The 27,440-nt window shown below is 39.9% G+C and overlaps 1 protein-coding gene across 5 annotated transcripts in view; it reads left to right on the forward strand.

Moving 5' to 3' along the window:
- The window catches only part of LOC134529754 (arfGAP with SH3 domain, ANK repeat and PH domain-containing protein), an 89,904-nt gene that overhangs the window by 3,519 nt on the left and 58,945 nt on the right, over window positions 1-27,440 (forward strand). For 4 of the 5 annotated variants that reach the window (XR_010074695.1, XM_063364152.1, XM_063364153.1 and 1 more), the window contains exons 2-5: window positions 8,492-8,564; window positions 14,882-15,030; window positions 16,903-17,157; window positions 25,757-25,842. Coding sequence is in view for 4 of the 5 variants with exons in the window: in XM_063364152.1 (XP_063220222.1) it covers window positions 8,492-8,564; window positions 14,882-15,030; window positions 16,903-17,157; window positions 25,757-25,842 (563 nt within the window). In the remaining variant the exon portion in view is untranslated. Of the gene's footprint in view, window positions 1-8,491; window positions 8,565-14,881; window positions 15,031-16,902; window positions 17,158-25,756; window positions 26,124-27,440 lie in introns of those variants that run through there. The other variant, XM_063364156.1, reaches the window with a different exon arrangement.

The raw sequence follows: 27,440 nt of genomic DNA on the forward strand, positions 1-27,440 counted from the left end.
TTCTGTCCAGTCTGCAGGTGTGGTTGTTTCTGTATCATCCACTGAAGAACATTTCTCAACTGTTTTCTACTGCTTTTGTGAACCTGAATGTTAAACGGATTACAGCACTGTGTATTTATGTAATTCTTTTCCATTGTTGCAAAGTATTTATCAATACGGCTAAACTTAAGAAATTCACACCAAATGTATAGCGTTGTTGGCAATGACAAAGCTGCACTAAGACTGACCTTGCTTTGTGAGACTGACGTGATTATATACACTTGTCTGAACTTGCTCTAAGAACAGTGAGTGCAAAAGTGGCTCAATTCCACTGCATCCCTAGTCAGTATTTGAGATGTAGCTTATGATCCCAGATCCATCCCAAAATGAAACTTATTTCACTTATAGCCAATAATGCACTTCATAACATATATGTAATTTTTTCACATTTTTCAAAAATACACTTTTCAAAATTTTCAAGGTCACAGGTTACATGAACATGACCTTGAAACAAGTTTCTTTTGAAATTCGTAAATCTTATTTTTATCTCAAAGTACACTTTTCTAGCTTTCTATTGAGCCGTACATCAAGGTTCTCACTCAACTACAAAGGAAGTTACAAATATTTTTATTGGACCTTGCGCAGCAAAAATTCCACTTTTTCCACAAGTTGGCAACCCTGCTGTATAAGAAGTATTATTCACAGGGGGCTGTAACTTTGCTAATGCACTTTTATGCATACCTACTGCTAATTCGCCAAGTTTTTTTTAATTCGGAGATGGTGATGCCAAAAATTATTATTTTCTGGTTGATTTGGCATGGAATGACCCTAAAGTCTGCGGTTACTTCATATTAAGGCGATTGGTGCACGGTAAAAAACGGTCACAGGCCCGAAAACAATGAATTTTGTATCATATGATCATTAAAGAGTCTAGATGCCTATGTGGGTGACTGTTACTATGTAGGGAGGTCAGGAGCTTAGTTCCAGCTCGTCAGTGGCGAGATGGCCTTCAAACGGGAAGGGTGTCGCTGGCGGTCGCTCTGCGGCCTGCCATCTAGGAGGAATTAACAGAACCTCGAAGGTTTTATCTCCCTCTCCCTCTAACACACAGCCGATACGTTTCTATCGTGCCCGGAAGAGGGGAAGGTTTAGCAGGTTTCTCTTTCACTCATCCTTCGCCATGGGGAGGCGGAATGGATTATTTATTTGTTCGCAACTGCGCACGTCATGTGGCTGAGAGCGCACATCTTCTCACTCAACTCGCTTGTTTTCTCACACTATTTCAATAAATCTTTTCAAATCTTCAACATCAATACTTTAAAACATTGCGCTTCCTACAGATTAATTATATTTCATGCATGTGCCCGAATTCAGCTGCAAAAAAATAAAACAGGTCAATTTTTTTCTTCAAAAACCTTCCGAAACACTGTTTGTTAAAAAACATTCTGAAAGCCCATTTTTCTAGATAAATGGAAATTCTAAATCACCTACGCCACAAGGAAACATTGTGCTTTAATATTATGTAAAGAAAACACCTCTTAGTTTTATAGTTATGTAAAGGTGGTGTGATATGTTTCAGATGTCGCACCATCTTATCATCCATGTAGAAGAGTTACCCGAAAAGCTAACAAGACTATTGCCATGGAAATGGAAATATGGTTAAGGAAATATTTTTCAAATGTTTGTAAACAGTAAACAACATATAAAAAATCTTATAACCGTAAAATTAAAATACAAACAACCCTATAGCAAATTTAATTTCAATATGAAAAAGTCTACAATAATGTTTACAAGAAACGAAATTGCAATAGCAATACAAAAATATCGCAATTTTGTTACATTGTTAACATATATATTATTTTTAATAAAGGCAATAAAAATGACATACTCAATATTTGGAATACAATAAATACCTTAAGCCCTACATAATTGCTGTGATATTCACAATAAATGCTTTTCTTAAATATAGTAATTAAAAAACATCGTAAATAAATTATGAACATATTATGGTGAAGGAAAGTGGACACTATCACACTGAAAAATCTTAGAGGGTAGTTTTCCTCATCTTATTTCTTTCTTTGCGTTTTTAGTCTTGTTCGTTAAAATATTTCATGTTCAAATACTTGATACGCATATACGTTCTTGTCCTGACAAAACAGTATATAACTTCTGGATATTTATTTTCAGTAGTTCCGCAAATAATTTTAGTCAGTGATTCAAAAATCCGCTCTTTTTTGCACAAATTGTTGCCATGAACATTATCAAAACACATTTCAGCTATCTTTATTAATTCAAAAAATTTATTAGTGGGACATTTTAAGTTACCCTTTGATTGTACATGTATCCAGCTATCGTCCTCCGAATTGAAATCCGTAGTGCCAAGTTCAGGATATTTATTTCTGAAACGGTGAGCTATATAGCCAGAAACATATTTCAGCCCTTCAAAAGAAATTTCGTCACTTGAAAGAGACCTGGCCTCTAAATCTAAGTCTATTTCTTCCATGTCAGCAAGATCTATTTCATTTAAAGATGATTTCTCTTGAAATGTCTTTGTAAAATACATTTCCTTGCACAAAAGTAGTTCTGTAATTTCATTCTGATAAGCACTGTCCTGTTCCATTTCATTTGACGAAAAATCACTTACCAAACACATTTCGTCTGTCTTCTCATCCGTGTTTTTCCGTTCAGCAAAAACTGCTGCAGAATGTTTTCACAATATGTAGTTTATAATTCTGTATTTAAAGTAAATGGGCGACAGATGCGTATTTTGATGTCCCATACTTCTAATATACGGAGAGAGAAAAAACCACTCTAACACATCTTAGTTCAGTTTAACTGTTAACAAATATTTAGGTTAACAGGTCCTATACATATTTCCGAATGTTTTACTGACTGAGTTATACTGGACATTAATTACATTGATCGCTGATATTTATACTTTCAAACGAAATTTTGGATTTATCATTTTATGTAAACTCTAATGCGTTAAAAAGTGTAACGCAACACTACACACAGGTAGTGATGTCTAGTGCACTGCCCTATGCACATTAGTTAACAAAAAAATAAAATGAAATATTAATTACTGATAAATAATACCTTGATGTCGTGATACAAGTAACACATGCTTATCTGATATTTATCTCAATTAGAATACGAAATAGGAAGACAAAATAATTAACTGATTTTAAGACTGATTTATTACTTACACAGTACAGTGCATTTTGAAGACAAATGGGTCTTAAGAAGCAAAAATCATACTCGATTAAAGGATGGTATGGTGTTCGGTATATTAAGGTTTCCCTCAAAGTAACGGTTTCACAATGCTTTTAAGATATTAGTTACATCTCAACATAAGTTTAAAACATTTCTCTTAAGAGTGTGCTTCGTACCATTAAAAGATGTGCCTTAATTATTTTGCAAATTTATCATTGTTATGGTGACGATGTCAGGGGTTTTCGTAATTTTTTTTAGAAATATAGTCCAGTATTAGCAACTACGTTAAGAACTGTTATTTTATTCACACAGAGAAAAGAAATACAAAATGCTAAAATTTGGTTTGTCTTTTTATATACTATATAGGTTTGTTATTATATGTTTGTTGTAACATGTATAAAAATTTTAAATATATTCAACAATATTTGGTAATTATATATATTAAAAAACTGTTATGTACGCGACTTGAAACTACGTGAAAGGTTTTCAGTCTATAAAGGCCTATTCTATGATTTTTTTTAAATTATTAATTCTTATGCAAACAATTAATAAAATTGAAAGTTTCTTACATTGTCAGTATATGCATAGCATTACAGTTATTCCAAACAATTCTCTACCAGTGTTTACATAAGGTTTGCATGTTACGTTGGTTCTTCTACTAATACACGTATATTACAAGAGGTTTGTAATAGATTAAATGAGGTAAGTAAGAATTCGTTTTTATAAACGTTGTGTATGAAATTATAAATTTTGAGACGTATAATAACAAAAAGAAGTGCGTTCCGAAGACATATGTCGGTAGTGTTACCCACTGAAACATTATTCCCACTTCAACTCTCTGTAAAAATAAAAGTATGCAGTTGAATGCGTCAAAAGGGGTATATAAAAAAAATTTGAGGCTTCTTCCTTATCCCCCACTTATAATTGCAAACAAAAATTTTTCCTCGATGTTGTAATTTACTCTGCGTATTCACAAAATTTTTTGGCAGTAAATATGTATTAAACTTTTAAAAATGAAAGCATTCATGTTTCGAAAAAAATATTAAAGCGATGTGGGGAAAAATGTTTACAGATACTCCAGTAAAATTTTCAGTTTGATTGTTTTGATAGTTTCGGAGCTGTTGCGAGTTTAGTTTGGAGGATTTTTCGGCCGCGCGAGGCAAGTTTGGCTCTTTTTCGTTTTCTTCCAGCGTAGGAAGCAGGGAACAAACGCCGATACCCGGCTTCACCTCGCATCCTCTGCTGGTCTTCCCTTGTCCTCTACAGATGTATTACTGTATATTAGCTCCATGAGCGCAACCTTGACAGACCCTTCGTTTCTTCGGCCTCCTCTCTCGTCCTCCCTCTACACCCCATTCTTCCCCCTACCCACCCGCAGGCTGCGGCCAGCCGGCCGGAGCTCCACCCGACTACCTGGTTTCGACAAGCGCCGCCCTCAGCGCCATGTCGCAGGGACATTCTTCCCGGCGGCGAGAGTTTTACACGCAGCACTAGAACTGTCACTCCAGAGGGCGTGTTTTGAGTCTGATCGTATCAAAAACAAAAGGATATGAAAATATATACATAACTCAATAGTGTTCTGCCAATTATGTTTTCATTTTCATTTAAATTTATTCTTTAAATCGCTCCTGAAGTAGTCCAGCAGTGATCAATGGAAATTGTCAACATTAAACTCTAATTTTGACGATGAAATTTTTTTTTCTTACTTTTATAGGTGCAGAAACCTATTCGTACACTCGTTTCTTGAACTATACTTAAGTTTAACATAATTATGTGTTTTCTAAATAATTCTGGCTTGGAATAAAAATAAATGCATTTAAAATGACATAACTCAGTAAAAAAAAAGTTTATTAAAAATATCCTAGGTATATTATGACTTAAAAAGAAGCATCAAAAATAAATATGTACAGTTAAATTAGTTTTGTTGTAATATTTTCCATGCACCAATCGCCTTAAAGACTTTGTGAGCCACCACCCAAAAGGCAACCGTCTCGATCAACTTCCAAGCGATGGCAAAAAAATGGCAACCAACGTGTTGACTTCCTTTCCACTGAAAGGAGCTGTACTTGTGCTCCAATCATAGAGCACTTTTCAAATATGACCAAACACAAAGCACTTTACAAAAGTATCTCTCAAAATTCTTTAAATTATCTTGCCTCGTGGAATTTCTTGTGTCTGTCTCTCTCTCTCTCAAAGCCTGATATTTCTTGAGCACCAACAATAATTATCATTCCCATGGCATCACGGCTTTGTGCATGTGGTATGACCAGGGCTGCCACTCATGGGTTTTTCCACCCAGATCTGGGTTTTTCCGATGGTGTTTGGTTTTCTGGGTTTTTAAATAATGAATTCCAACAATTCTAGGTTTTTTATAATTTTAATTAGTTTTATACCTAAAACAATAATAAAGGTAGTAGCTACTGTATCTGTTGCAATATCTGTTTGATAAATGCAAACAAGTCTATGTGTTTCACACACAAAAATACATATAAACACAAAACTAGCTTTCAAGAAGCTAAGTCGAATATTAAATTAGACACATTCTTCAAAGAGGCTTGCAGAACACAAAACCAATGCAACAATTAACCTTCAAACCGATCTTGTAGAATCAGACTCTGAATAAAGACTAACGTACATGATGCAGTTTTATAAAAACAATTAACGGTTTAAAGAATGCAGTGATGGTGTTTGTTTTGTCATGTATATATTTGTAGGTTTTTTTATGATATGTGCTGGTCCAAGAATTATTTATACAGCCATTTTGCTGCAGTGTAATTTTCTTGTATTGGTTGTATTTAACCGTTTTCAGTCTTGTAAGGTAATTAATTGTTTTATATTAAAACCAGTTATGTTTATATTTTTGAATTAGTACGCAAACATTTTCAACGATAGCATTTTAGATGCATCTGGGTTTTTTACCCATGTGTCTGGGGTTTTTTTTGTAGGTTATCTAGGTTTTTCATGAATATCAGAGTGGCAGCCCTGGGTATGACCAACAAAGAAGTACAGACAAAGAACCGTGGCAAATGATGATTTAAAAATATGTGATCATGAAATAAAACCTGCCAGCTGGTGAAAGTATATAAAATTGAAAATTAATAAATAAATTAATCACAGTAACAACTAAGTGTAAATATTAACTTATGAAGAACATCATCATAAAACACATTGCTAAAACAATAATCCCTCTGCCAATAAACAGTTATCTATATTATACCAAAAATCTGACCCAGATCTGATTCTAAAGCATAATAAAACTTAAACATGTTTTTTTTAAGTCAGGAGGGTAAGGACGTGTTCTGCTTGCTACACCTAGTACTATAAAAATGTTTATTAAATTTACCCATCTGTTTTATATGTAATTCTCTGGCGGTATGATTAAAGGTATCACATTGTTGTGCTTAACATGCCAGCCTCTTGATTTACTGAAATCTGTAAACCATGTAGTAAGTTTGACTACTGAAATCTGGAGGCTGCTCAAGGTTCAGAAATGTAAGCATCCATGTTTCAATCTTCTTGGATCTCTTCAGGTAAGTGTAGACTACAGATTTCAGTAGTCAGACTAACTACCGGGAAAAAATGTGAATCATGCTTAAATGTTGCGCGCACTTATGAACGCATGTGTATACTCCTTGCTTCCACAGCTAACGGTATTCCCCTACTGCCAACCCCTCCTCAATCCCCACCCCTCTCTCACTGCGACACTAGCGCTCCCGTCACTCCCCTCCTCGGGACCACAGTTGGCTTGGGCGTGTAGTACATGGTTTATAGATTTCAGTAAATCAAGAGGCTGGCGTGTTAGGCTTAAAAATTTGATACCTGTTTGATAATAGTTTTTTGCAATAATTCTAAATCATAGTTAATAATTTGAAGTTAACATGGTTTAAAGAGTGGTTTAATTCTAAAAACTATTTGAAGTTTTAACGATTATATTTAGTCAATCTTTTAGTAGTTCATCCAAAGTCTGAAACAAACAAATTAAATACCAGCATCCAAAGGAAAAATGGTAGTGTTAAAGTTGCTCAGTCATGTAGAGTCTTGACAATGGGATTTGCGAGGTTATAGTAGGCTCCGAACCACTTGGATTCCAGTACAAACTGATCCACTTGGGAGGAGAGACAGTTTGCCTTGCATTATTACCTATGAATTTGTGATACTTGTGTATGTTAGCACACAACATTTTATGGTATTTATTCTGTATGATCAGAAAATTTTAAGAACGTAATTTTTTTCCAATTATATAATAATTAGTTAACACCCTTGATAGAAATCTATGTGTCTATTGGGCCCAAATACACACACACACATTTAATTTTGCATTGTGTGCATGAATAACAGAAATCAACTATTTTTTTACTCTGTGTTGCTTCAGTTGCACTTTTAGTATGCAATAGTGTTTGAACAAAGGTTTCTTTCATGTTTTAATGTCATTGTTTTTAGTATGTGTGTGAGAATAAAAATACACTGTAAAATATTTTGCATTAAATTTAATCTGACATTAGAACATCTGCATTTATTTAGCTTAGACTTTTTCAGGCATGGTTATTGGTATAGGACTGCAGCCCTCCCTGAAACATTTACAAATTACAGAGTTCTAATTTCTAGATAATGGTTATTTTTTATTTGCTAATTATCTCACAATTATCTGTGGCAGTCCACTGCTGGATTCTGGGCCGATTCCTCCCTCTTGCCCAATAATAACGTAAAAATAAAATTTCACTTTGCAGCCCTGCAAGACTTAACATCCACTATCTGCAATTGGACTGTTTAGTTAGATAATTGTTACTTTTATTTGTGCAAGTTTTTTAACAGTTAGTTGTTAAATTTTATGTTTTTAGTTTATAAATTATTAAATATTACTGATGCCATAGCTGTCTTTTGTGAGACTTGGTGGCACAAGTCATATGTTATCTGTGGGCTTGGAAATGTAAATTTTAAATTATTTGTTAATATTTAAAACCATGGTGGCTTGTGTAATCTCAAATTCTAATTAGAGAACATGAAACATTAGATTGCTGAGGAACCTGGTCTGCATATTTAATAAGTGATGAAAGTTACATGTTTTTCATTGACTGCTTTTAAAGTTTGAACAACATTGAGCAATTAAACAAGTGTGTTTGGTCATGCAGTAGCATGCATGGCTTGAAATGTAGAGGTTGTGGGTTAAATCCTGGTTATCTGCACTGAGATGGTTACCCTTCATGGTGCTGGCCAGGTTTATTCCCTTTTGTTTCTCTGATAACTACTATAGTTGCCTACTTGCTGTACTTGCTGATAATAGTAATGATTTTCATTTCAGACTTTAGATTTTGATCGAGATGGCCTAATGAAAATGAAGAAAGCTATAAAAGCTGTACATAATTCTGGGAACTGTGAGTATTTATATTATTCTTGTAAGTGAAAGCTTGTTTTAGCTGTTTAAATAGAGGGTAGGATTTTAGCCTTTTTAATGATTAATAATGAATTTTATTCAACTTTTCTTCAAACAAGTTTTGATTTCTGTTATTTAATCATTTTAACATACATGGTTGTTATGAAAACAGGAATTACATTTTTTTTTTATAAATAACTTATTAGGGTTTTGAATGTAGTAAATGTGACAATAAAAATAAATTTTAAGATGGTGTCCATGGTTAGCCAAACACGTTTGTACCGAAGTCTGGAAGCTATGTTGCAAGTAATTTTTTTTTTACTTTTTGGACAGTGTAGTATTTCTTTCTTTATTAGTGATTTGCAGTTTCCTTTCAGATTGTTACATTCCAGGTTGGCCCGGCTAAGCAACCCAGAATAATAACAAGACACTTTTGAACACTTGAAAAGTTTATGTTGATATACAATGATAAAAGTTTTTAAGGTTATCTAGTTGCCAACATCGAAGATAAATTGTTCCCTTTGGATAAAAGTTTATTATATAGTTGCATTAAAAATAAAAGAGTTCAAGTCATTCTTTTATTACTGTTCCTCAAAAACAAACACAAATTACATCTTACATGTCCAAATGATTTTTCACACATTCACTGTAGGCTTAGCTCGTCACTCGATAACAAAGAAAAATTATTAAAGTCATTTTGTTTACTGTGGAACAAAGGTACCAATGTTCAATGGGAAACATCCCGGAAGGGTGACGACGGTCATCGTGGGCCAATACAGACGCCTGGGATCGTAATTTTTAATCAGAACATAAAAAAAAGTTAACTTCGGCTTGCCCTGACCAGCAGGTGTGAAATTCTCTTCTCATAACTTTACTTCATTTTGGCGAACTGCCGACGACATGGCCGCCTGCAGCGACAATCGAGCGACAATTAACTGAACAACAAAGTGGTCTTCCCTTACAAAGGTGACAATAAAGGGGAGGCAACCCCGTGTCCACTTACCAATCACAATACAGAATGAGGAAAATGACCTTATATGGAGAAATACAGGAAAAACATTTTTCTCTGAAAGTCTGGGAAGACACATCACACCACCTCAAGGCTTGTTCTGATTGGCTGACGAGGCAGTGCCCAGCAAAAGTTCTAGTTCATCACAGTCGTGCACTCACGCACTGGGTTTTCCCACTATTGAGGCATGAAAAATAACTTTCCGGCAACAGAGTGGTACGCCTGTGTCTTCCTTTCTTTTTAAAACTTCTAGAATGTTCTAAAATTTTACAATATTACTGCCCAGAATATCCTTTATAATTGTAAAAAATAATTTATACACATGTTAATTTTAAATGATTAAGAAAATTACATAAAAAATACTACATTAAGATTTGTTTAAAACCTAACCCAAATTCATATTTAATATTTAAGCACAAACAAAATGACTTAAATGCCTTATACATAATAGAAGAAACGTAAGTATGAATTAATTATGAAACATTATGGAAACAATATTAAACATTCTCAAAGTGTTAATAGAGGAAAATATTTGGTCGAAGACTTGGCTTTTGTCATTCCACCTAATATTTGTAAATAATTTTTTTTTTTTTTTTTCACATTTACACAATGATAGTAGAGGTGTGAAATAAATGTTATCAGATGCAACTTTATGTGTACCTCTATAAACAAATAATATATATCTAATATTTTAATTTAAAATTTTTGGGCTATGTAACATCTTAGGTCTATGTTGAAACAAAACAAGGACAGAACCAACAATAAAATTTGTATATTGGAAAAAAAAAAAAAAAAAGTAAATGCAGGCAGGGTATCTGTTGACAGGGAAAATAGGTAATTGTTCAGCAATTTTTCTGTCTGAGAAAAGTAAGGAAACTTGTACATGATTTTATTTTAATTAATTTATTATTGTAATATATTTTTTTATTAATTTTTTAATCTGGTGCAGTTTTTCTTTTTCCAGTACTCTTCACTGTTTGTTTTCAGTTATCTTTTTTCTTTCCCCTTTTTATAACATGGTGGAGAATAAGCCGCTCCTCTCTTTAAGGGTGACTGTTTGGTTTTTATTTTAGTTAAGAAAGAAGGGGTGCAGAATTTTATCAAAGGGCTGCTAATGGAAATCTGGCAGTCAAGATTAAAATAAGGGGGATGATTTGGACTCAGAACTGCTTTTTGAAAATGTATGCTACTCTATTGGTTTTGAGCATCTTACCTTCTAGTGGCTCTAAGGGAGAGAAAGACACAGGTACCTTGCCAAAGAGTTGAATGTTATGTTTACATGGCAACACAATGGTAGTAGAAAATTGACAATTTCTAGTTTAAATTCTACCACAAAGTTACCTAGATAAACAAGAACTACAAATGCACATAGACACAAGAATTAGGTGCCTCTTTGTTGTAAGATCTGATTTTATTACCATGAAACCATAAAATAACAATGCCTCATTTTCTTGCATTAGCTTGGACAAATAATCTTCAGCCAGCCTGAAGAAACAACATTAATGGTAAATGGGGAATGTGCTATTCGTTTTGTAGCTACAGTACTTTGTGCTATAACATGAAGAAAATCTATCTTTCCAGTTATCTTACAACTGATTATACTTCACTGAATTTAATTACATACTACAGCTATTAAAATGACTAAAATCTATAGGCACATAACATTCTAAATCAGGGTCTATCACAGTTGAATCACATGAAGGCCAATGGTTTAATCATTACTTTAAATAATTATATTTCATTTCAGTGTGGGAAGTGTTTTTAATTTTAATGTTGTACCACACTTTTGTTTAGTTTTATTGTGTATATGCACATTTTAGTTGTTTGTTTTCTATTTTACTCTTTTTATCTTGCCCTTTTGTACTTTTAAATGTGTGTTGGTAATTTTTTTTAAACTCCTTTTTAGCATTTCTATCCTGTAGCACAGTTTTGTACTCTTGTGACACTTTGAAATTTTAAGTCAATTTTATTCTGCTGTAGGCACTAAAACTTTTCGTTGAAGCGCCCCTACAAAAACAAATTTCTTCATTCACTACTGGCTTATTAGGAAACTGCAGCCCAGAGAGAGTTGTTTAATGTCTGTTCAAGCCGACAATTGGTTTTTGTCCTGAATGTTTGTGACTATCTATTATTAGATTTTTTAGTGGTTTTTATTTTGAGTCAAGATGTTATATATATTATTTTTTGCCTGCGTCATTTTTTTTTTAGCTTTAATTTATGAGATTTACTGTGAGCTTTAAATGTTTGCTTTAGGTACCTATCACTATCTTAAGATAGGCTTAAATGAAATGTTGTAAAAAAAAGAATATACAGAAAGATTTATGGAAATTAACAAACAACTTTGAATGTCAAATAAATATTTGTGAACATACTGTTATGGACATTGAAAAAACAGTGTTTAAAAGGATATCCCAATTAATAAAGTGTGTCTATTTATTCACCAAACAAAAATTTTCAATTACAGCCAACTGTAATTATTGACCGGGCCCCAAATTTCTGGTTTTCAGGTTATCCTTGCTAATATTTAGTTTAATTATTAGTTTCATGCATTCTGAAGCTGTAGAATATATATATGTGGCATCGGTCTGGGGCACTTCTTCGCTTGACAGTTCTATATTTTAAAAACACCCTGTTACCTTTTTAGAAAGCTGTTTACTCTGACCCTTCCTGCTGCTCACCCCTCAGCTGTCACATTTGTCACACTTTAAATCCAAGCGGGGATGCCCTGACTGCTGCTTCGTGTCTCCAGTCTCCATCTGGTTGGTATCACGTGTGCGTGCCATTATGCTTCTTTCTGCCCGCCCAATGGCTCGGCAGATAAGTGTCGTGACTGTTTGGCATTCTTTAAAAACAACCAGCCATAATTTGTGTGCCCAGTTTGTGCAATCTTATTTTCAACAGTGCTTAGATAACTTTCCCTCTTCGGCTGTTGTAAATGACCATGAACTAGCAATTTACATGAAGGCAATCTTCACGTGTGTATCACGACAAGTTTTCATGATGCCAGCAATATTGTTGATTAATATCCCATGCTTGTAACTGCAACATTAGTGACGGACACTGGAGCCCTGGCTACACACGATGTGCACGTATTACAACATCAATCCTTGATATATGGAAACTTTCCTGTGTTATGCCTGTGAAATACATGCCTCAGAGAATTGGTGTATCGAAGGTCTTCATATATATTCCTCTAGCGTGGCACAAGTTCCTCTGCGTGCTAGTTTTATTAAAACACAAGGAACTGAAAAGAAATTATAACTTGCTGCTGAGAGTTAAAAAATTGAATACATGGAAAGAGGGGGGTGGGAGGAGTGAGGTACTACTGACTCCTGTAGATGGAGAAAGACCGCATGGTGACACAGTGCTATATTGTTTATGGTCCAATAAGCTGAGACACAGTACATAAAGACTTCACTTGTGCTCAGAATTATACTGAAGACAAATATACAAATTCAAAGGCTTACAGTGAAACAGCTTATCTGGATTTTTTTTACAGGATTTCAATTATCCAGGCATTGGTAGGTCCCAATTGACAATTAAATTTTCAAACAGTCTAATATTCATCTAATTAATCAAATAAATACACACACCTCTTGTGGTCCGTGTCTGCTCCACCACTGTACCAATTCTCATATGCGCCACAACCTTCCTTTGCCTTGCTGATTTCTCCTTGGGTCCTTGAAGTTGCTGGTCGCCAGAGAACTTACCTGTTTGCTGCTGTTGCCCTGGAACTTGCTGGTATCACCACCAGCAACAACTGCTTCAACTCCAACCCTCTGTTTGCATCTTCACACCCAGTGGCGTAGCCAGGATTTGTGTATGGGGGGTGTTAAGAAGCATGCCCCTCCTCCCCCCCCCCCCCCCCCCCCCGTATTAAAGCGGTGGGTCGGAGGGGCCTCCCCCGGAAGATTTGGATTTTAATGTGTAAAATAGTGCTATTTTAGCAGTTTTCGGTACTTAAATTTAAATATTGTAATGGTAAAAAATTTATTAATTTTAATATGAAATTTGTTTGATCGATGAATAAGAAATTAATTAAAGATTAGTGCTAAGGGGGGGGGGATTTGAACCCCTAAACCCCCCCCCTCCCCCCCTGGTTACGCCCCTGTTCACACCGCTGGGCTTTATGTGTCTCGTGGCCCTCCGACTGTGTTGTGCAACTCCTGAGGCTGCTAGAAGCAGTTGTGCAGGAGGTATTCATACATGGCAGTGCCTGACGGGGAAATAGAGGAGGTTGAGAGGTGGCAGGCACATGTCACGCGGTGATGTCGCTCCTTATGTGCGCTGGTGGAAGGGGCAGGTGGACTGCCTGCTTCCTAACTAGGCATCACGAAACTTCTAGTTAAAATAAAAATCTGTTCAAATATTTTTTATGATGAATAATTAAAAAAAAATTAAATGCATAATTAATGCTACATGTGCAAATTTAAGCTTTTAGAGTAAAAATAAAGTTTTAATCTCAGAAACATAAAACTTATTATTTTTATTTGTGGTGAAATACATTTGAATTATTATACACAGTTTTGGTTTGTATATGTATAACAATATCAGAATTGTGTAGATGAACCATATCTGCTCAGAACCAATGTTAATATTTCATGAAAAATATTTTTAACCTTTTTTATAATAACTCTCTCTCTCTCTCTCTCTCTCTCTCTATATATGTATGTATATATATATATATATATATATATATATATATATATATATATATATATATATATAATTGCACGCTTAACATTGAATGTGTTATTGTAGTACTAAAAAATAAGGAAGGTACAGTACCAAAATATGATATTTGAGCAAACTGTATGGGAATTGTACTGGAATTTTTGTGGATCATTGCACTAAGACACACTGACATGCCTCTTATAATTCTTACTGCAAACTAGAAGTTAAGAGCTTTGTAGAATATTCTTAACAGGACTTATTGCTACTATAAATATAAAGAATTAATTTAATGTATATCAATAATTGTAAATAGTTCTGCCATCCAGAAAATATGTGGTGATCATAATTTTTGGTTCGCATGAGAGAAAAAATTCATAGACTGTTGTAAAGCAAATTTTTCAAACTTTGTGAAATGCTAAAAGGCAATATGAATTTTATTTAAATGGGATATATGCTACAGTTTTTATATTATTATTAGGTCATTACTGAGCAATTGTCTAAATATAGATATATACTTTCTGAAGCCTTTACATATAGTATTTGAAAAGTTGTACAGGTTTTTTTTTAGATTAGTTGTCTCAAATAAGTGCCATTGTGAGTCTTATGTGAACTTTGATTTCATTACTTTGTTGTAGCTCATGTGGATAATGAAATGTATTTGTCAAGAGCATTGGAAAAATTAGGAAGTAACGCACTCAGCAAAGACCAAGAGCCAGATATTGGTGCTGCATTTATTAAGTTTGCTGTTGTTACCAAAGAATTGTCAGCACTAATGAAAACCCTGGTAAGTTCTTGTACATATTTTTTCTTTGTAATTAAATAAACTAGAGTTTGACTAATTGGTGGGCGATGTGTTGGAGTTTCACATAAGATGGTTGATTTTAGGTAGCACAGTTCTGCATAAAGGCTTAAGACAGTGGAAGCTCTAGATAATTGTGGGTTGTGAATCACTTGATTATAAACTCAATGCTCATACTTTTTCCATGTGAATTTGATGTAGTTGTAATCATAGCTACAAAGGATATCCTAGGGAAACACAAATTCTCCACATGGTGATATATAATTGAATTGGACTCTTAATACAAAAGAAAGAAAAAAATTACTATTGTTATTTTCAATTCAACTTTGTAATTATTTTTCCATTGTTTTTTAACTTATGTATTACGTTTCATAGTTGTCTTAGAAGAGGTAGACCATGTTGTTAAACTTGTGTGTATAACATTGTCAGGAAAAATAAATGCTGTTATTAAAGACGTACAAAACAAACTGAAAATAAATTTTAAATCACAGAGGAATTTGAAAATTCACCACAATGTCCATTTACCTAAAGAAAAAATATAAATTTTGAACACTGTAAATTTAAGTGGGAAAGATAGGAGGGGGAAAAAAAAGAAAATACAATATCCAGGAGTGGACAAATGTAGGTAAAATGTGGTAAAAAAAAATCCATACAAGGAAACGTGAAAAGTGTATGAAAGAAAGGGAACATGCTGAGAGCAAGAAGAGAATTCATACCATCCACAAAGAAATAATAGTTTGATGGTTCAGAGGGAACCAAGTTGTAAAGGGGAAAAAAAAAACTTAATTTGCTGCCCAAATTAAGAGAAAATTTCATATTGCCTTGTTACATAAATGTGAACCAAATGTGGTCGTCTGATTGGCTTGACAGAAAGCAAAGGAGAGTTGGACGGAATGAGTTAGATGTTTTTACTTCTGTTTCTAGGTTTTTACCATCGTCCAGCCTTTATTATGCAGCTGTGTGACTGTCAACCCAGTTTTTTTTCTCTGGGAGTTGTTTCCATGATATTTTGTTCTTATTCCTCGGTCGCTATTATCTCATATGCTTTGGTACTGTTTTTAAAGTGTACTCCAGACAAAATTCTGACTTTCAAGAATGAACACTGCAGTCTCTATAAGCTTAGTAATACTCAAGTAATACAGTTGGTATGTGGGAATATGGTTGGTTAAAAAAATACCTTATTTGGTGACAAATTTTTTTTTTTTGTTTTTCAAAATATTTATTAATTAAAAATTGTTTCTCAGTCCCTTCAGGATGAAACCAAATAAGTTCTTTTGTTTAATTAATTGGAAATTTTAAATGAAGGAAGTGTGAAATTAAGGTTTTTATCCATCCTGCATCTATTTTATTAGGGAAACTCTAATTGGAAAAATGTTGTTTAGTTTCCAAACAAGGTGTGAGAGTATTCTTTGTGTGTGTATAGTTATATAATGGAAGCTGTAGTAGTTTGATTTTCACTTGGAAATGCCAGTATGTGTTTTATTGGTTGTAATTAATAAATTAAATAGTATAAGCTATTAAAATACAAAAATTTAAAAGTTCCTTTGTTTCTCTTTTATGAAACATACAATATCACACACACATTGTTTATGTACGAGTAGTAAGCAGCAATAGAAATGTTGCAAATTTTTATAGATTACGTTATGTTCACATTACCATTTTGAGTTAAGGTTATGTCATACATAATGTTTTTTTTTAAAAACCAAATAGTTCAAATAAATCTTGGTTTTTGTAACAAATAAAGAAGCAAGTGTAAGAAAACTATGCAATAGCAAAAAATACATTTTTTATTCTTTTTAGGGAATGTAAAATATTATTTGAAAATAAATTTGTTTCATGTGACCTATGTTTAAGCAGATGCAGAATATCAACAATATTGTTATGTTTCCCTTGGAAAACTTGCTGAAAGGAGATTTGCGTGGAGTGAAAGGTGATTTGAAGAGGCCCTTTGATAAAGCTTGGAAAGATTATGAAGCAAAGTATGCCAAAATTGAAAAGGAAAAAAAGCAGCAAGCCAAAGAAGCTGGGCTTATTAGGTCAGAAGTAACACCTGCTGAAATAGCAGATGAAATGGAAAAGGAGAGGAGGGTGTTCCAATTACAAATGTGTGAGGTGAGTATAGGTATTTTTATATATCAAGTTACATTTTTTCATTTAAAATTAATTAAGAAAATATCAGAACTTGTTATAAATTCACTAGGGATGTACAGTGCCTCAATTTTCAGTTCAGTTTATGTCTGAGTCAAATTTGTGTCAACAAGTTGACATTCAATTTTGTTTCTTAATTCTCTTTGTTTGTACTATGAATAAAGTATAATAAATCTTTTATACAGTTTAACTATAACCCTACAGATTGCTGTGAATTAAGCCTTTGTCTGTGTATTTAATTATTAGGTACTTAATAATTCCTGTTTAGACAAAAATATATTTCTTTTATTTTAGCCTCACAGTAGGCAGGTTTCACTGATTGCCATGTTTATGCATAGTGCTTAAACCTTACTAAACATGCTACTAATTGTCTGTCTTGAAACAAATAAAACTATATTACATACATAGGTACACAAAAAATTTTTATTAGCCACTATAAAAATCTTTGAAATTTAGATGCATGGAAAGTGGAATGTTTTGTCTAATGCTCATCCAAGATGTGTCTTGCATGTGAAATAATAAATTAATAGCAGGCAACTTTTGTCTGAACAAGGGCTAGTTAAGGTAAAAAAAAAATCACAAATGGTCACCGACGGTAACAATCCAATACAAGGATTGGGTGAACTCTGTCTTTGTCCCAAAGGACTGAGTCCTTGGGCTGTACCATCAGTTTGTGTGCAACCACGGGACATACGTGCAAACTGTCTTTTAAATTAATAGTTATCCATCTGTGCCTGCGAACAGTCGCCGTTATGTGTTGTTTTGAGTCGGTGAAGAGATCATGTGTGAAAAAATGTATAATGTACATGTACTGTTGTTTGTGGTTGCAAGATGGCTGCCACAGTGACTGTGAATTTTCTAAGAGTATTAATAAAAATATTTTAATATTAGTTTTGTCTGAGAGACATTATTTCAATAACTGATCAATAACAGGAACATTTTCTTCTGGAACTTAAATAATTTTCAGCGCCTAACTTATTCATGCAAGTGTTTATGAATGTCCACTTCAGGCCAAATTTTGAGCTAAACAGGGAGATCTGTAATGATATAACATGAACAATATAAATGATCATACCTTGTTTTTCTACATCCCAGTAATGTGCTGTAAACAAATATGACATAGTATAATATCTGCTGTTGTAAAATATATGTTTTAACCAAAATCATACACATTTTCAAATAGTTAATTTAATCTTCAGTGTCTAAGTGTGCGTTATTTAATCCTTAGTAAATTTCAATCTGGCACTCTCCGAATTGGTATCCAAAGTGGAACAGTTTTACCCCCTCTTTACCCTCTCAGGACTAAGGTGGTTGAGTGGCCAGAGCAGGAAATCCAGTTTTATTTCTGGCAGGGCTTATCTCAGATTTTTTCGAAGTGGGAAATGTGGCGGACGTTGCTGTGTTGGTGGGTTTTCTTGGTGTTATCCTTTTTCCCCTCCACCCACTCATTCCTTCAGTGCTCCATTAACATCTCATCACAAGTTTCAATGTCTTTGATGACCTCAGTGTGTCGCGTACCCGTCTCCGTAGAATGCGTGGAGACGTGGCGGACGTCGCTCGGCCGTTTTCTAGTGTTGCCCGGCGCCAGCTCTCTCGCGTAGAGCAGCCTCCTGCGGGGAGGCAGGGGTGGACCGTCCGGCCCGTGTAGCTGCCGAGGGACGTCTCGCGCGCTGGAGAAATGTGCGGTGCAGGCTAGTTGTGTTAGTCCACGTGTTTTGGCCCGCGGACACGCCAGATACAAAACAACACTCACGCACACGGTAAAGAAAACGATAAAAAAGAGATTATACACACTATAGAACAGAATCCACAAGCGATAATAGCGGCGAGTTATTGGAGCGTCTCGCGGCCGCGTCTAGCCTCGAAGGTGGCTCGCACAGGACTGGAGACCAGGACGCCGGCGCACTGCTCTCGCGCGCACGGAGCGGAAGTGACGTCATTCCCAAAGCCGCGGCGCGCTGCGGACAGGGCTGTGATCCGGGCTTTAACCCAGAGGCACGGAGGTACGACGTCAGATGCCCCCCCCGGATAAGCCCGGGTCAATGCTGTCCGTGCTTCCACCCGAGGCAGCAGGATCGGGACGCCCTCTCCCACGGCGGTCGTTGGAGTTAGGGCCGCCTTTCTCGCCCTGTACTCGCCGGGTAGTCGTACACAAAAGCGTCCAGCTCCGAGCCTGTGACATAGTCTGCCAAGTAACGTGGGGCTCGCCGACGTCGCCGGTTGCGTCTCGGGGTTGTCTCAGCCGGCTCCTCGACTGTGACTCTGAACTCTGCATCGGCGAGGGAGGCACCATGTCCCCATCCACCTCGGGTGGGGGAGAGTGGCTCAGCTGCCTCCTCCTCGTCCGGTTCGGTCACCAGAGGTTGTTCGCCCGCCGCATCGGCGCCCGCCTCGGGCATCCCGGTGACGTCATCGATCTGTGTCCGCGTCATGCGTCTCCGACGGCGTCGCCTCGGACTTGTGGCCGAGCTTCCTGCTGTTACCAGGGTCGCTGTTTCGGGGCTGGGGGTGGCATGGAACAGGCCCCGCATGCCTCGGGGTGTGATCGAGTCGTCGGAAGTAGGCGTTTCGTCCACTTCTACCAGGGTGACATCTTCAGAGACCAAATTTTCTCCTGGGACTGATGTTCTCCGTATGGTGTCTCGGTGCACTTTTCGCGCCCGCCGTCCATTAAGGCGGACTAGGTAGGTGCTCCTACTTAGCCGTTTAAGGATCGGGATTGGTCCCGACCATCTGGGGCTCAACCCGGCACTGTAGTTCTTCGGCGCGCTGGACAGAGGCTGCGTGCGCACGTATACCAGTTCTCCAGGTTGGAGTTCCGGTGGCATTCGGGTCGTCTGCGGTGTTATATGGCGAGTATAGGCCCTCTGGTGTTCGAGCGCTGTTGTCATTTCTGCCTCTCGCCATTGACGGCGCTCCTCTGGATCTTCTTCTTCATCGGCTACCCCGTGGGCTGTCCATTCTCCTGGCAAGGGCAAATTGTGGCCTTGGACCATTTCCGCCGGGGTCATTCCTGTGGCTGCATTGGTTCTGCGACGGATACAAAACAGAGCCTCTGCAAGATGGTTGTCCCACTTAGTATGGTCGCTACCCAGCCTTATGCGCATCTGGACTTTCAACTCTTGGTTTCGCCTTTCCGTCGGGTTGGCTCTGGGGTGGTAGGCAGGTGTGGTCCGGTGTTCGACGTGCCACGAGTTGCACATCTCCCGCCACTGCCTCCCGACGAATTGGCTGGCATTGTCCGTCAGCAGGTCTCTCGGGTAGCCCCAACGTGGGAAGAATTCCGTTTGCAATATTGTCCCAATGGTGTTGGCCCGTACATTGCTGGTGGGGTAAGCTTCTACCCAACGGGTAAAGAGATCGGTCACTACCACCAGGAATCTCTTGCCCCAGGCTGTGCGGGGATATGGCCCCATGACATCCAGCGCGACGGACTGGAAAGGGGTAGTGGGAATGCGAGGCTGTTGTTGCTCCATCCCGTCGCTCCGCCGCGCTTTCCGCTCTTGGCACATCTCACAAGTCCTCACGTACTCCCGCACGTCCCGGGCCATGCCGGGCCAGTGGTAGTGCTGACCGACCGCCCGCCGTGTTTGGTCTGCCCCAGGGTGTCCGGCCAGGTCGTGATCATGCATAAAGCGCAGCACCGCTTCACGTGCCTCCGGTGGGACATAGGTGCGCCACTCCTGATCGGGTCCCAGTCCTCGTATGTAGAGCACACCGTCCCTCGTAGTCCAGGTCTCACATGGTTCCGCTATTTGCTTCGCGCGTCTGCGCTCAGCATCCTGAGAGGTGCGTTGGGCATCGTGCACCCGACGTTTCAGCTCGACCATGTCCGCAGGAGGCGGGTCGTCGTCTACACCTAGAGCAAGCAGGCGGCAGGTTGGGTCCCTTGGGTGGTGGTGATCCGTCTCACGGCCAGGTGGCAGTATCTCGTCCCAAGATACCTCGTCCTTCAGGCACGATCCCTCCTCAGGGTCCCGTGACAGGGCATCCGGCAGCTCGTTTTCTACTCCTGGAACGTGCTCCATAACGAAGTCGAACGACTGTAGAAACAGCGCCCACCTCACGAGTTTGCTTTTCCGCCCCTGGAGGGTCCGCAACCATGTGAGGCATTGGTTGTCCGTGCGCAATACAAATTGCCTACCCTCGAGGTGGGGACGGTATTTCTTCAGTGCCCATACCACAGCCAGGCACTCCTGTTCATTGCTGTGGTAATTCCGTTCCGCGCGGCCGAACTTGGCACTGGCGTAGTCGATTATGCACCTGTCCCCATTTTCGTCTCGTTGATATAGCACCGCGCCCACCCCCTCGGCGCTCGCATCCGTCTGCACGTACAACGTCCTCTCGGGGTTTATCCGTGACAGAGTGTGGCATCGGAGAAAAGCCGCCTTCAAGCTGTCCAGCGCCTGCTGTGCAGCCGGTGTCCAGTGGTATCGCTGTCGTGGTGACAAAAGATCTGTCAGAGGGGCAGTGAGCGTGGGGAACTGCGGGATATAGTTCCGCAGCCAGTTGGCGAGGCCCAAGAGCTTCTGCAACTGCTTGCGGGTTCTAGGGGGTTCAGCTTCTGCAATTTTCGCCAGGTGCATCGGGTGCGGACGATTTCCCTCAGCATCCACCACATGCCCCAAAAACTCCACCTCTCTCCGTCCAATGTGACACTTCTGTGTGGCACAGGTCAAGTGGTGCATCTGGAGCCGCTCCAGGACCAGGGACAAGTGCTGCACATGGTCCTCCCAGGTCTTGGAGTACACAATCACGTCGTCGAGGTAGGCTGTCACGAACTGGCCAATGTACCCTTCCAGTACGCGGGCCATCATAGCTTGAAATGTGGCCGGCGCGCACTTGAGCCCGAAGGGCATGGCACAGAACTGAAATCGTCTACCATCGGGCACCGTGAACGCAGTCTTTTCTCTGTCACCTGGGTGTATTGGCACCTGCCAATACCCCGAACGTAAGTCAAGGGTCGTGAACACTCGTGCATTGCCCAGGCCTGCCAAGGCCTCGTCCACACTGATCTGCGGTGGTGGAGAACTAACGGTGACACTATTCAGGGGACGGAAGTCCACACAGAAGCGCATGGTCCCATCCTTCTTGGCAGCAAGGACGATGCGTGAGTTGTATGCGCTGTTGGAGGGTTCAATGACACCATCTCGCAACATTTCGTGCACTTGCTCACGTATCACCCGTTGCTCGCGGAAACCATATCCCCTGGGGGCCTCATACACTGGTTGGTCGTGCATAGTGGGGATTCGGTGTTCTGTCACCGTTGTGCGCCTGAGTGGGTCGGCAGTGGCGAAGATGCTCTGCCTTTCCCTTATGAGCCGCCTGAATGCATCCTGATACTCTGGGGGTACATCATTGTCCACATCTTCTAACTTCGTGGGCTCTCTCGGGGGAGGTGGTGCTCTACCTAGTGCATACACTGCCAGGCGCTCATGTTTGCCAACATTCACTAGCCCAGAGGCCGGCGCTATCACTGTGTCATGCTCTACCAACCAAGGCTGTCCCAGCACTAGGTCCTCCCTGAGTCCCTCTACTACAACTGCTGCCGTTTGGGTAACCAGCTCCCTCACACTCACCGTTATGATGGCGTCCCCGATGGCTGTCCCGACTCCGGTGCTCGTGGCCAGACGCAGTGCACAGCGTCTCGGTGTGACGTCCGCTGGCGGCACCAAGTGTTGGGCCACGAACACGTGGCTCGCACCTGTATCTACGAGAGCAGCCGTCGGTCTCCCGTTCAGAGTGACGGGTACCCGCATCAGCCGGTCGTCAGGGGTGGTGAGCTGTCCCAGTGTTATGTGTGTCTCGGCCTTGGCTTCGGGAAGGAGGTTAGGTGGTGTGGGGGGCAGAACTGTTGGTCCTACACCCCCTGCTGCCCGTTTCCCGCCAGTTGTTGTTGTTGTTGTTGTTGTCTTGGGCAGTCCTGGTGCCAATGGAACGTGTCCTGCGGGCATCCAAGGCGACACTGGGGTGGTCGGCCTCCGTCCCGCCGATTCCCCGCGTTCCGCCACTCTGGTGCGGTGGTCTGTCGTCTGCCACTCGGTGGGCCTTCGATTGCCCGTGCTACCATCTGCCGTGGACGTTCGAGCTGCATGTCTCCCTCTGGGAGAGCGGGCGCTCTGTACTCGTGTCTGGGCTCTCGTCCGGGAGTGGTCATAGTTGTCCGTCGCCCCAGAAGGCGCTGCAGGTTGCCCTCCGTGGCTACGGCCTGTCGCACATATTCTTCAACAGACCCGTTGCAATACGGCCTGAGGAAGGGTTGTAATTCTTCCCGCACTAACGCGGTCACGTCCGGCAACGCTTGCTCCGGCGTTTCCCCTGGGGCTATGCGACGATATAGCTGCAACTTGCCCGCCAGGAATCTCTCCACCGATTCCGTGTCCCTCTGCGCCTCGCCGTAGAAACGGGCCTTGCAGCTCAAGACTGCCTGGCGGTCATCAAATCGCTGCATGAGACGCGTGGAGAACTCCCGCCACTGCATATCGTATCGCCCCCATAGAGTCCACCACTCACGAGCTCGACCACGCAACTGTTCGCTTGTGCGCTGAGTCCACTCCTCTACCGGCACACTGCACTGTAACATGCGCCTCTCACACCACCGCACAAACTCCCGTGGGTCTTCGTGCACGAGCCCGCTAAACTCTGGCAGCACTATACGCCCAGCCCCTGTGGCAACCCGCACAGCGTACGCGACTGGCGGCGCTGCCGAGTTCGTAGGTGTGTCCCAGTCAATTAGGTTCGGCGACGGTGGATTCTGGTTCGGTAACATCGACCCGACGCGGTTGCCCGAGCAGCCTCTACACTCGTCACATCCCCCTTTTTCCCGGTACACGGCACTCGCTGTGTTCGGGGCTACCCTATGCATCTGCTCTGATGATGTATCCCTGTCCCATAACAACACACCCTCAGCAGTTTCTGTCTTCACCTCACTGCGCCTCAGTGGCGCGCACGTACACGTGTTCCGACACTGCCACTCTCCTGTCACAAGGTCCATTCCTTTCGGTAGCTGACACGTCGCGCACGTAACTGTCAACCCGCGCGGCAGCATTGTTTACAAACACGGGGTCCACGTGGCCGCTCCGTCTGCGCAGCCTGCCCGCGCAGGCTATCACCGCGCCCGCCCGAACACCGCCGGCGCGCCCCGAAGATCACCGATGGCAGAACGGCGAAAGGGTGAAAAAGGAGGGGGTACCACGGTGCGTTATCCCGTTGGAGGGGGGTGGTGGTGAATCGACGGGAAATATAATCCGGTTGCGGGACGGGAGACGGCGATGCGTTATCAGCTGAACCGTGAAACTGATAGGTGTTGAAAACGTGGGAAAGGAATGGTTGCGTCCTCGCGTTGATGAGATCAGAAGTACTGTCTAGGTGAATAAGTGAATCCATTCATTGTCCCAGGTGGATTTTCACGCTGTCTGATCACTCACTGCACACTCTTTTCCCGCACTGCACGCGCTCTCCTGTGGACTTGCAGTTCGCCCCACGTTGGGCGCCAAATGTCGCGTACCCGTCTCCGTAGAATGCGTGGAGACGTGGCGGACGTCGCTCGGCCGTTTTCTAGTGTTGCCCGGCGCCAGCTCTCTCGCGTAGAGCAGCCTCCTGCGGGGAGGCAGGGGTGGACCGTCCGGCCCGTGTAGCTGCCGAGGGACGTCTCGCGCGCTGGAGAAATGTGCGGTGCAGGCTAGTTGTGTTAGTCCACGTGTTTTGGCCCGCGGACACGCCAGATACAAAACAACACTCACGCACACGGTAAAGAAAACGATAAAAAAGAGATTATACACACTATAGAACAGAATCCAAAAGCGATAATAGCGGCGAGTTTATGGAGCGTCTCGCGGCCGCGTCTAGCCTCGAAGGTGGCTCGCACGGGACTGGAGACCAGGACGCCGGCGCACTGCTCTCGCGCGCACGGAGCGGAAGTGACGTCATTCCCAAAGCCGCGGCGCGCTGCGGACAGGGCTGTGATCCGGGCTTTAACCCAGAGGCACGGAGGTACGACGTCAAGTGTTGATGGGATATTTCCATTTTCATCCCCCCTCACCTACTCCCTTACTCTATACCCTCTCTCCCTTCCTCCTCTTCCCCTCCTTCCTCCTCTTCCCCTCCTTCCTCTCTTCTCCTTTCCTTCCCTACATCACCTCTACACTCTATCACTCTTTATTTTTCTCCCTCTCCTTCCTGCACCACCATCTTCTCTTCATGTGCTACTGTTGGTTCTAAAGAGGAGACACAAACATTCATACGTAAACCTTTTAGATGAGTATTAGTAATTATTTGTATTACTTGGTATGTCTACAAAGTCAGCGTAAACAAGGTGGTGTGTATATGTACTGTTAAATTGCAAGGTGTTAGTTAAGCAGAACAGGATGTCGATTTATTTTTAGTTTAGATGTAAAATTTATTTTCTGTCTGTGTATTTTATTTCTTCTTCCTTATTTGAAATATATTTTTGTTAATGTGTAATTTTACTCTTTTTGTGAAGAGTCTTGTAAAATTTGAAATGCCTTTATGCCGTTGCTTTATGAAGTGAATTTTAATATGCTTGAATTATTTGCACTTTCAGTACCTGATAAAAGTTAATGAAATCAAAACAAAAAAGGGAATTGAATTGCTCCAACACCTAGTGGAATATTATCACGCACAAACCAAGTAAGTATTACAATCATGCAACAAAAATTTTTATACTTTGGCAGTTTCTTATCTTCCATCCACCTAAATTAATTTGTTTTAATTTTTTTAATTTAGTAAATTCTGAAATAGAGTGAAGATTGTTGCAACAGAGCTGTAACAGTCAAGACCGTGCCTGGATAGCTACTAACAACAACCTGCAACTGTTACTGAGTACTGTTCAGTTTCATTAAAAGTTACTCTCCATGATTTGCCAACGAATAAAATTATTCTCTTGAAAAAAAAAATAATTTAAAAAAAAGTAGTTTATTTATTCTTTTCACCAAACAATAAACATGGTCACTTTTTTACGAGGAAACATTTACATGACAAATACCAAACAACTTAATTTGATCTAACAAACCAGTTCATTGCACCAAAACAATCTTTGCTGACTGCCCATTGTTATTTCTGATGGCCATGTTAAAATGGCATGGTTGCTGGTAATGCACGGTATGAAAGCTGAAAGAACAATTGCTTTCTCAGTTGGCCACCAATTATTCAAAAACGGCTCCACTTAGGCATATGCTGCCGCCAGTGGTTTGAATATTCTAATTTAAAACAGTGGCCGAAAGAATGTTTAAGAGCACGATCTGGACCACAGGCATGAAATTCTCCGCAACTCAAATTAAAAATTATTTGGTGCAACACTGCAACACCCGTTCCTCTAAGTATCAGAGTAACACCCTAATTCGTTCTAGTAAAAATGAGCACTAATCAAACAGCGCTAGTCACATATGTTTTTTTTTTCCATAAGAGAGTATTTTAATCAAGAGACTACTCCCGTTAAAATTTGTTTGCACTACTAATACATATCTAAATACATTTTAAGTACTTAAGTAAATGTTGAATAACATTTAGAGATTTAACAACCTAAAATTAAAAATTTCTAATACTGCATTGTTTACATAATTGGGCTTGGGCATGACATTTTTTTTTCTATGTGGGCGCTACCAACATTTTTGAGTTACAAAATAATAATGTTATTAATATACTGGAGATTATATTTCAGTTCTAATAAGAATTTAAAAAATACATAAACTTAACGTTTAATATTATTAGAAAGATTATTTAACCTGTTAATGTAATTCTCTACTCTGTTGTTTACTAAATGCGTGTCTGCTATGATTTGCCACTAGCGCATCGTAGTAGCTCAAGGTAAACTAGCCCAGAAATCTTCTGGCTTTTCTCTCTAGAGCTGTTGTTGACATACAGGATGGCGGAATATAAACATTTGCCGAACAGTTGGGCATCGTCAGAACTAATTATACAATGAAGGAAGCGATCAGGTATTGAGGAAAAGCATAATATTGTTTGTTGATTGGTCACATTATTAATTCATTGCATTACTAATTTGTTGCATTACTAATTCATTGCATTGTATTTAATGCTACACAAGTGCTGTAGCCATTGTGCGCACACGGAAATAAAAAGTCAAAAATTATTTTTGTTTTAATGGTTTATGAAAGTGAAATATGGCACTGTTAATCCGCAAACCGGATCATTCGCACCCGGATAATCGGGAGTCTACTCAATATATTCTCTATTTATGTTACTTTTTGAGGCCAGCACACTCTTTC

This window comes from Bacillus rossius, chromosome 2 (genome assembly GCF_032445375.1).
Source record: "Bacillus rossius redtenbacheri isolate Brsri chromosome 2, Brsri_v3, whole genome shotgun sequence".
NCBI classification, from domain to species: domain Eukaryota; kingdom Metazoa; phylum Arthropoda; class Insecta; order Phasmatodea; family Bacillidae; genus Bacillus; species Bacillus rossius.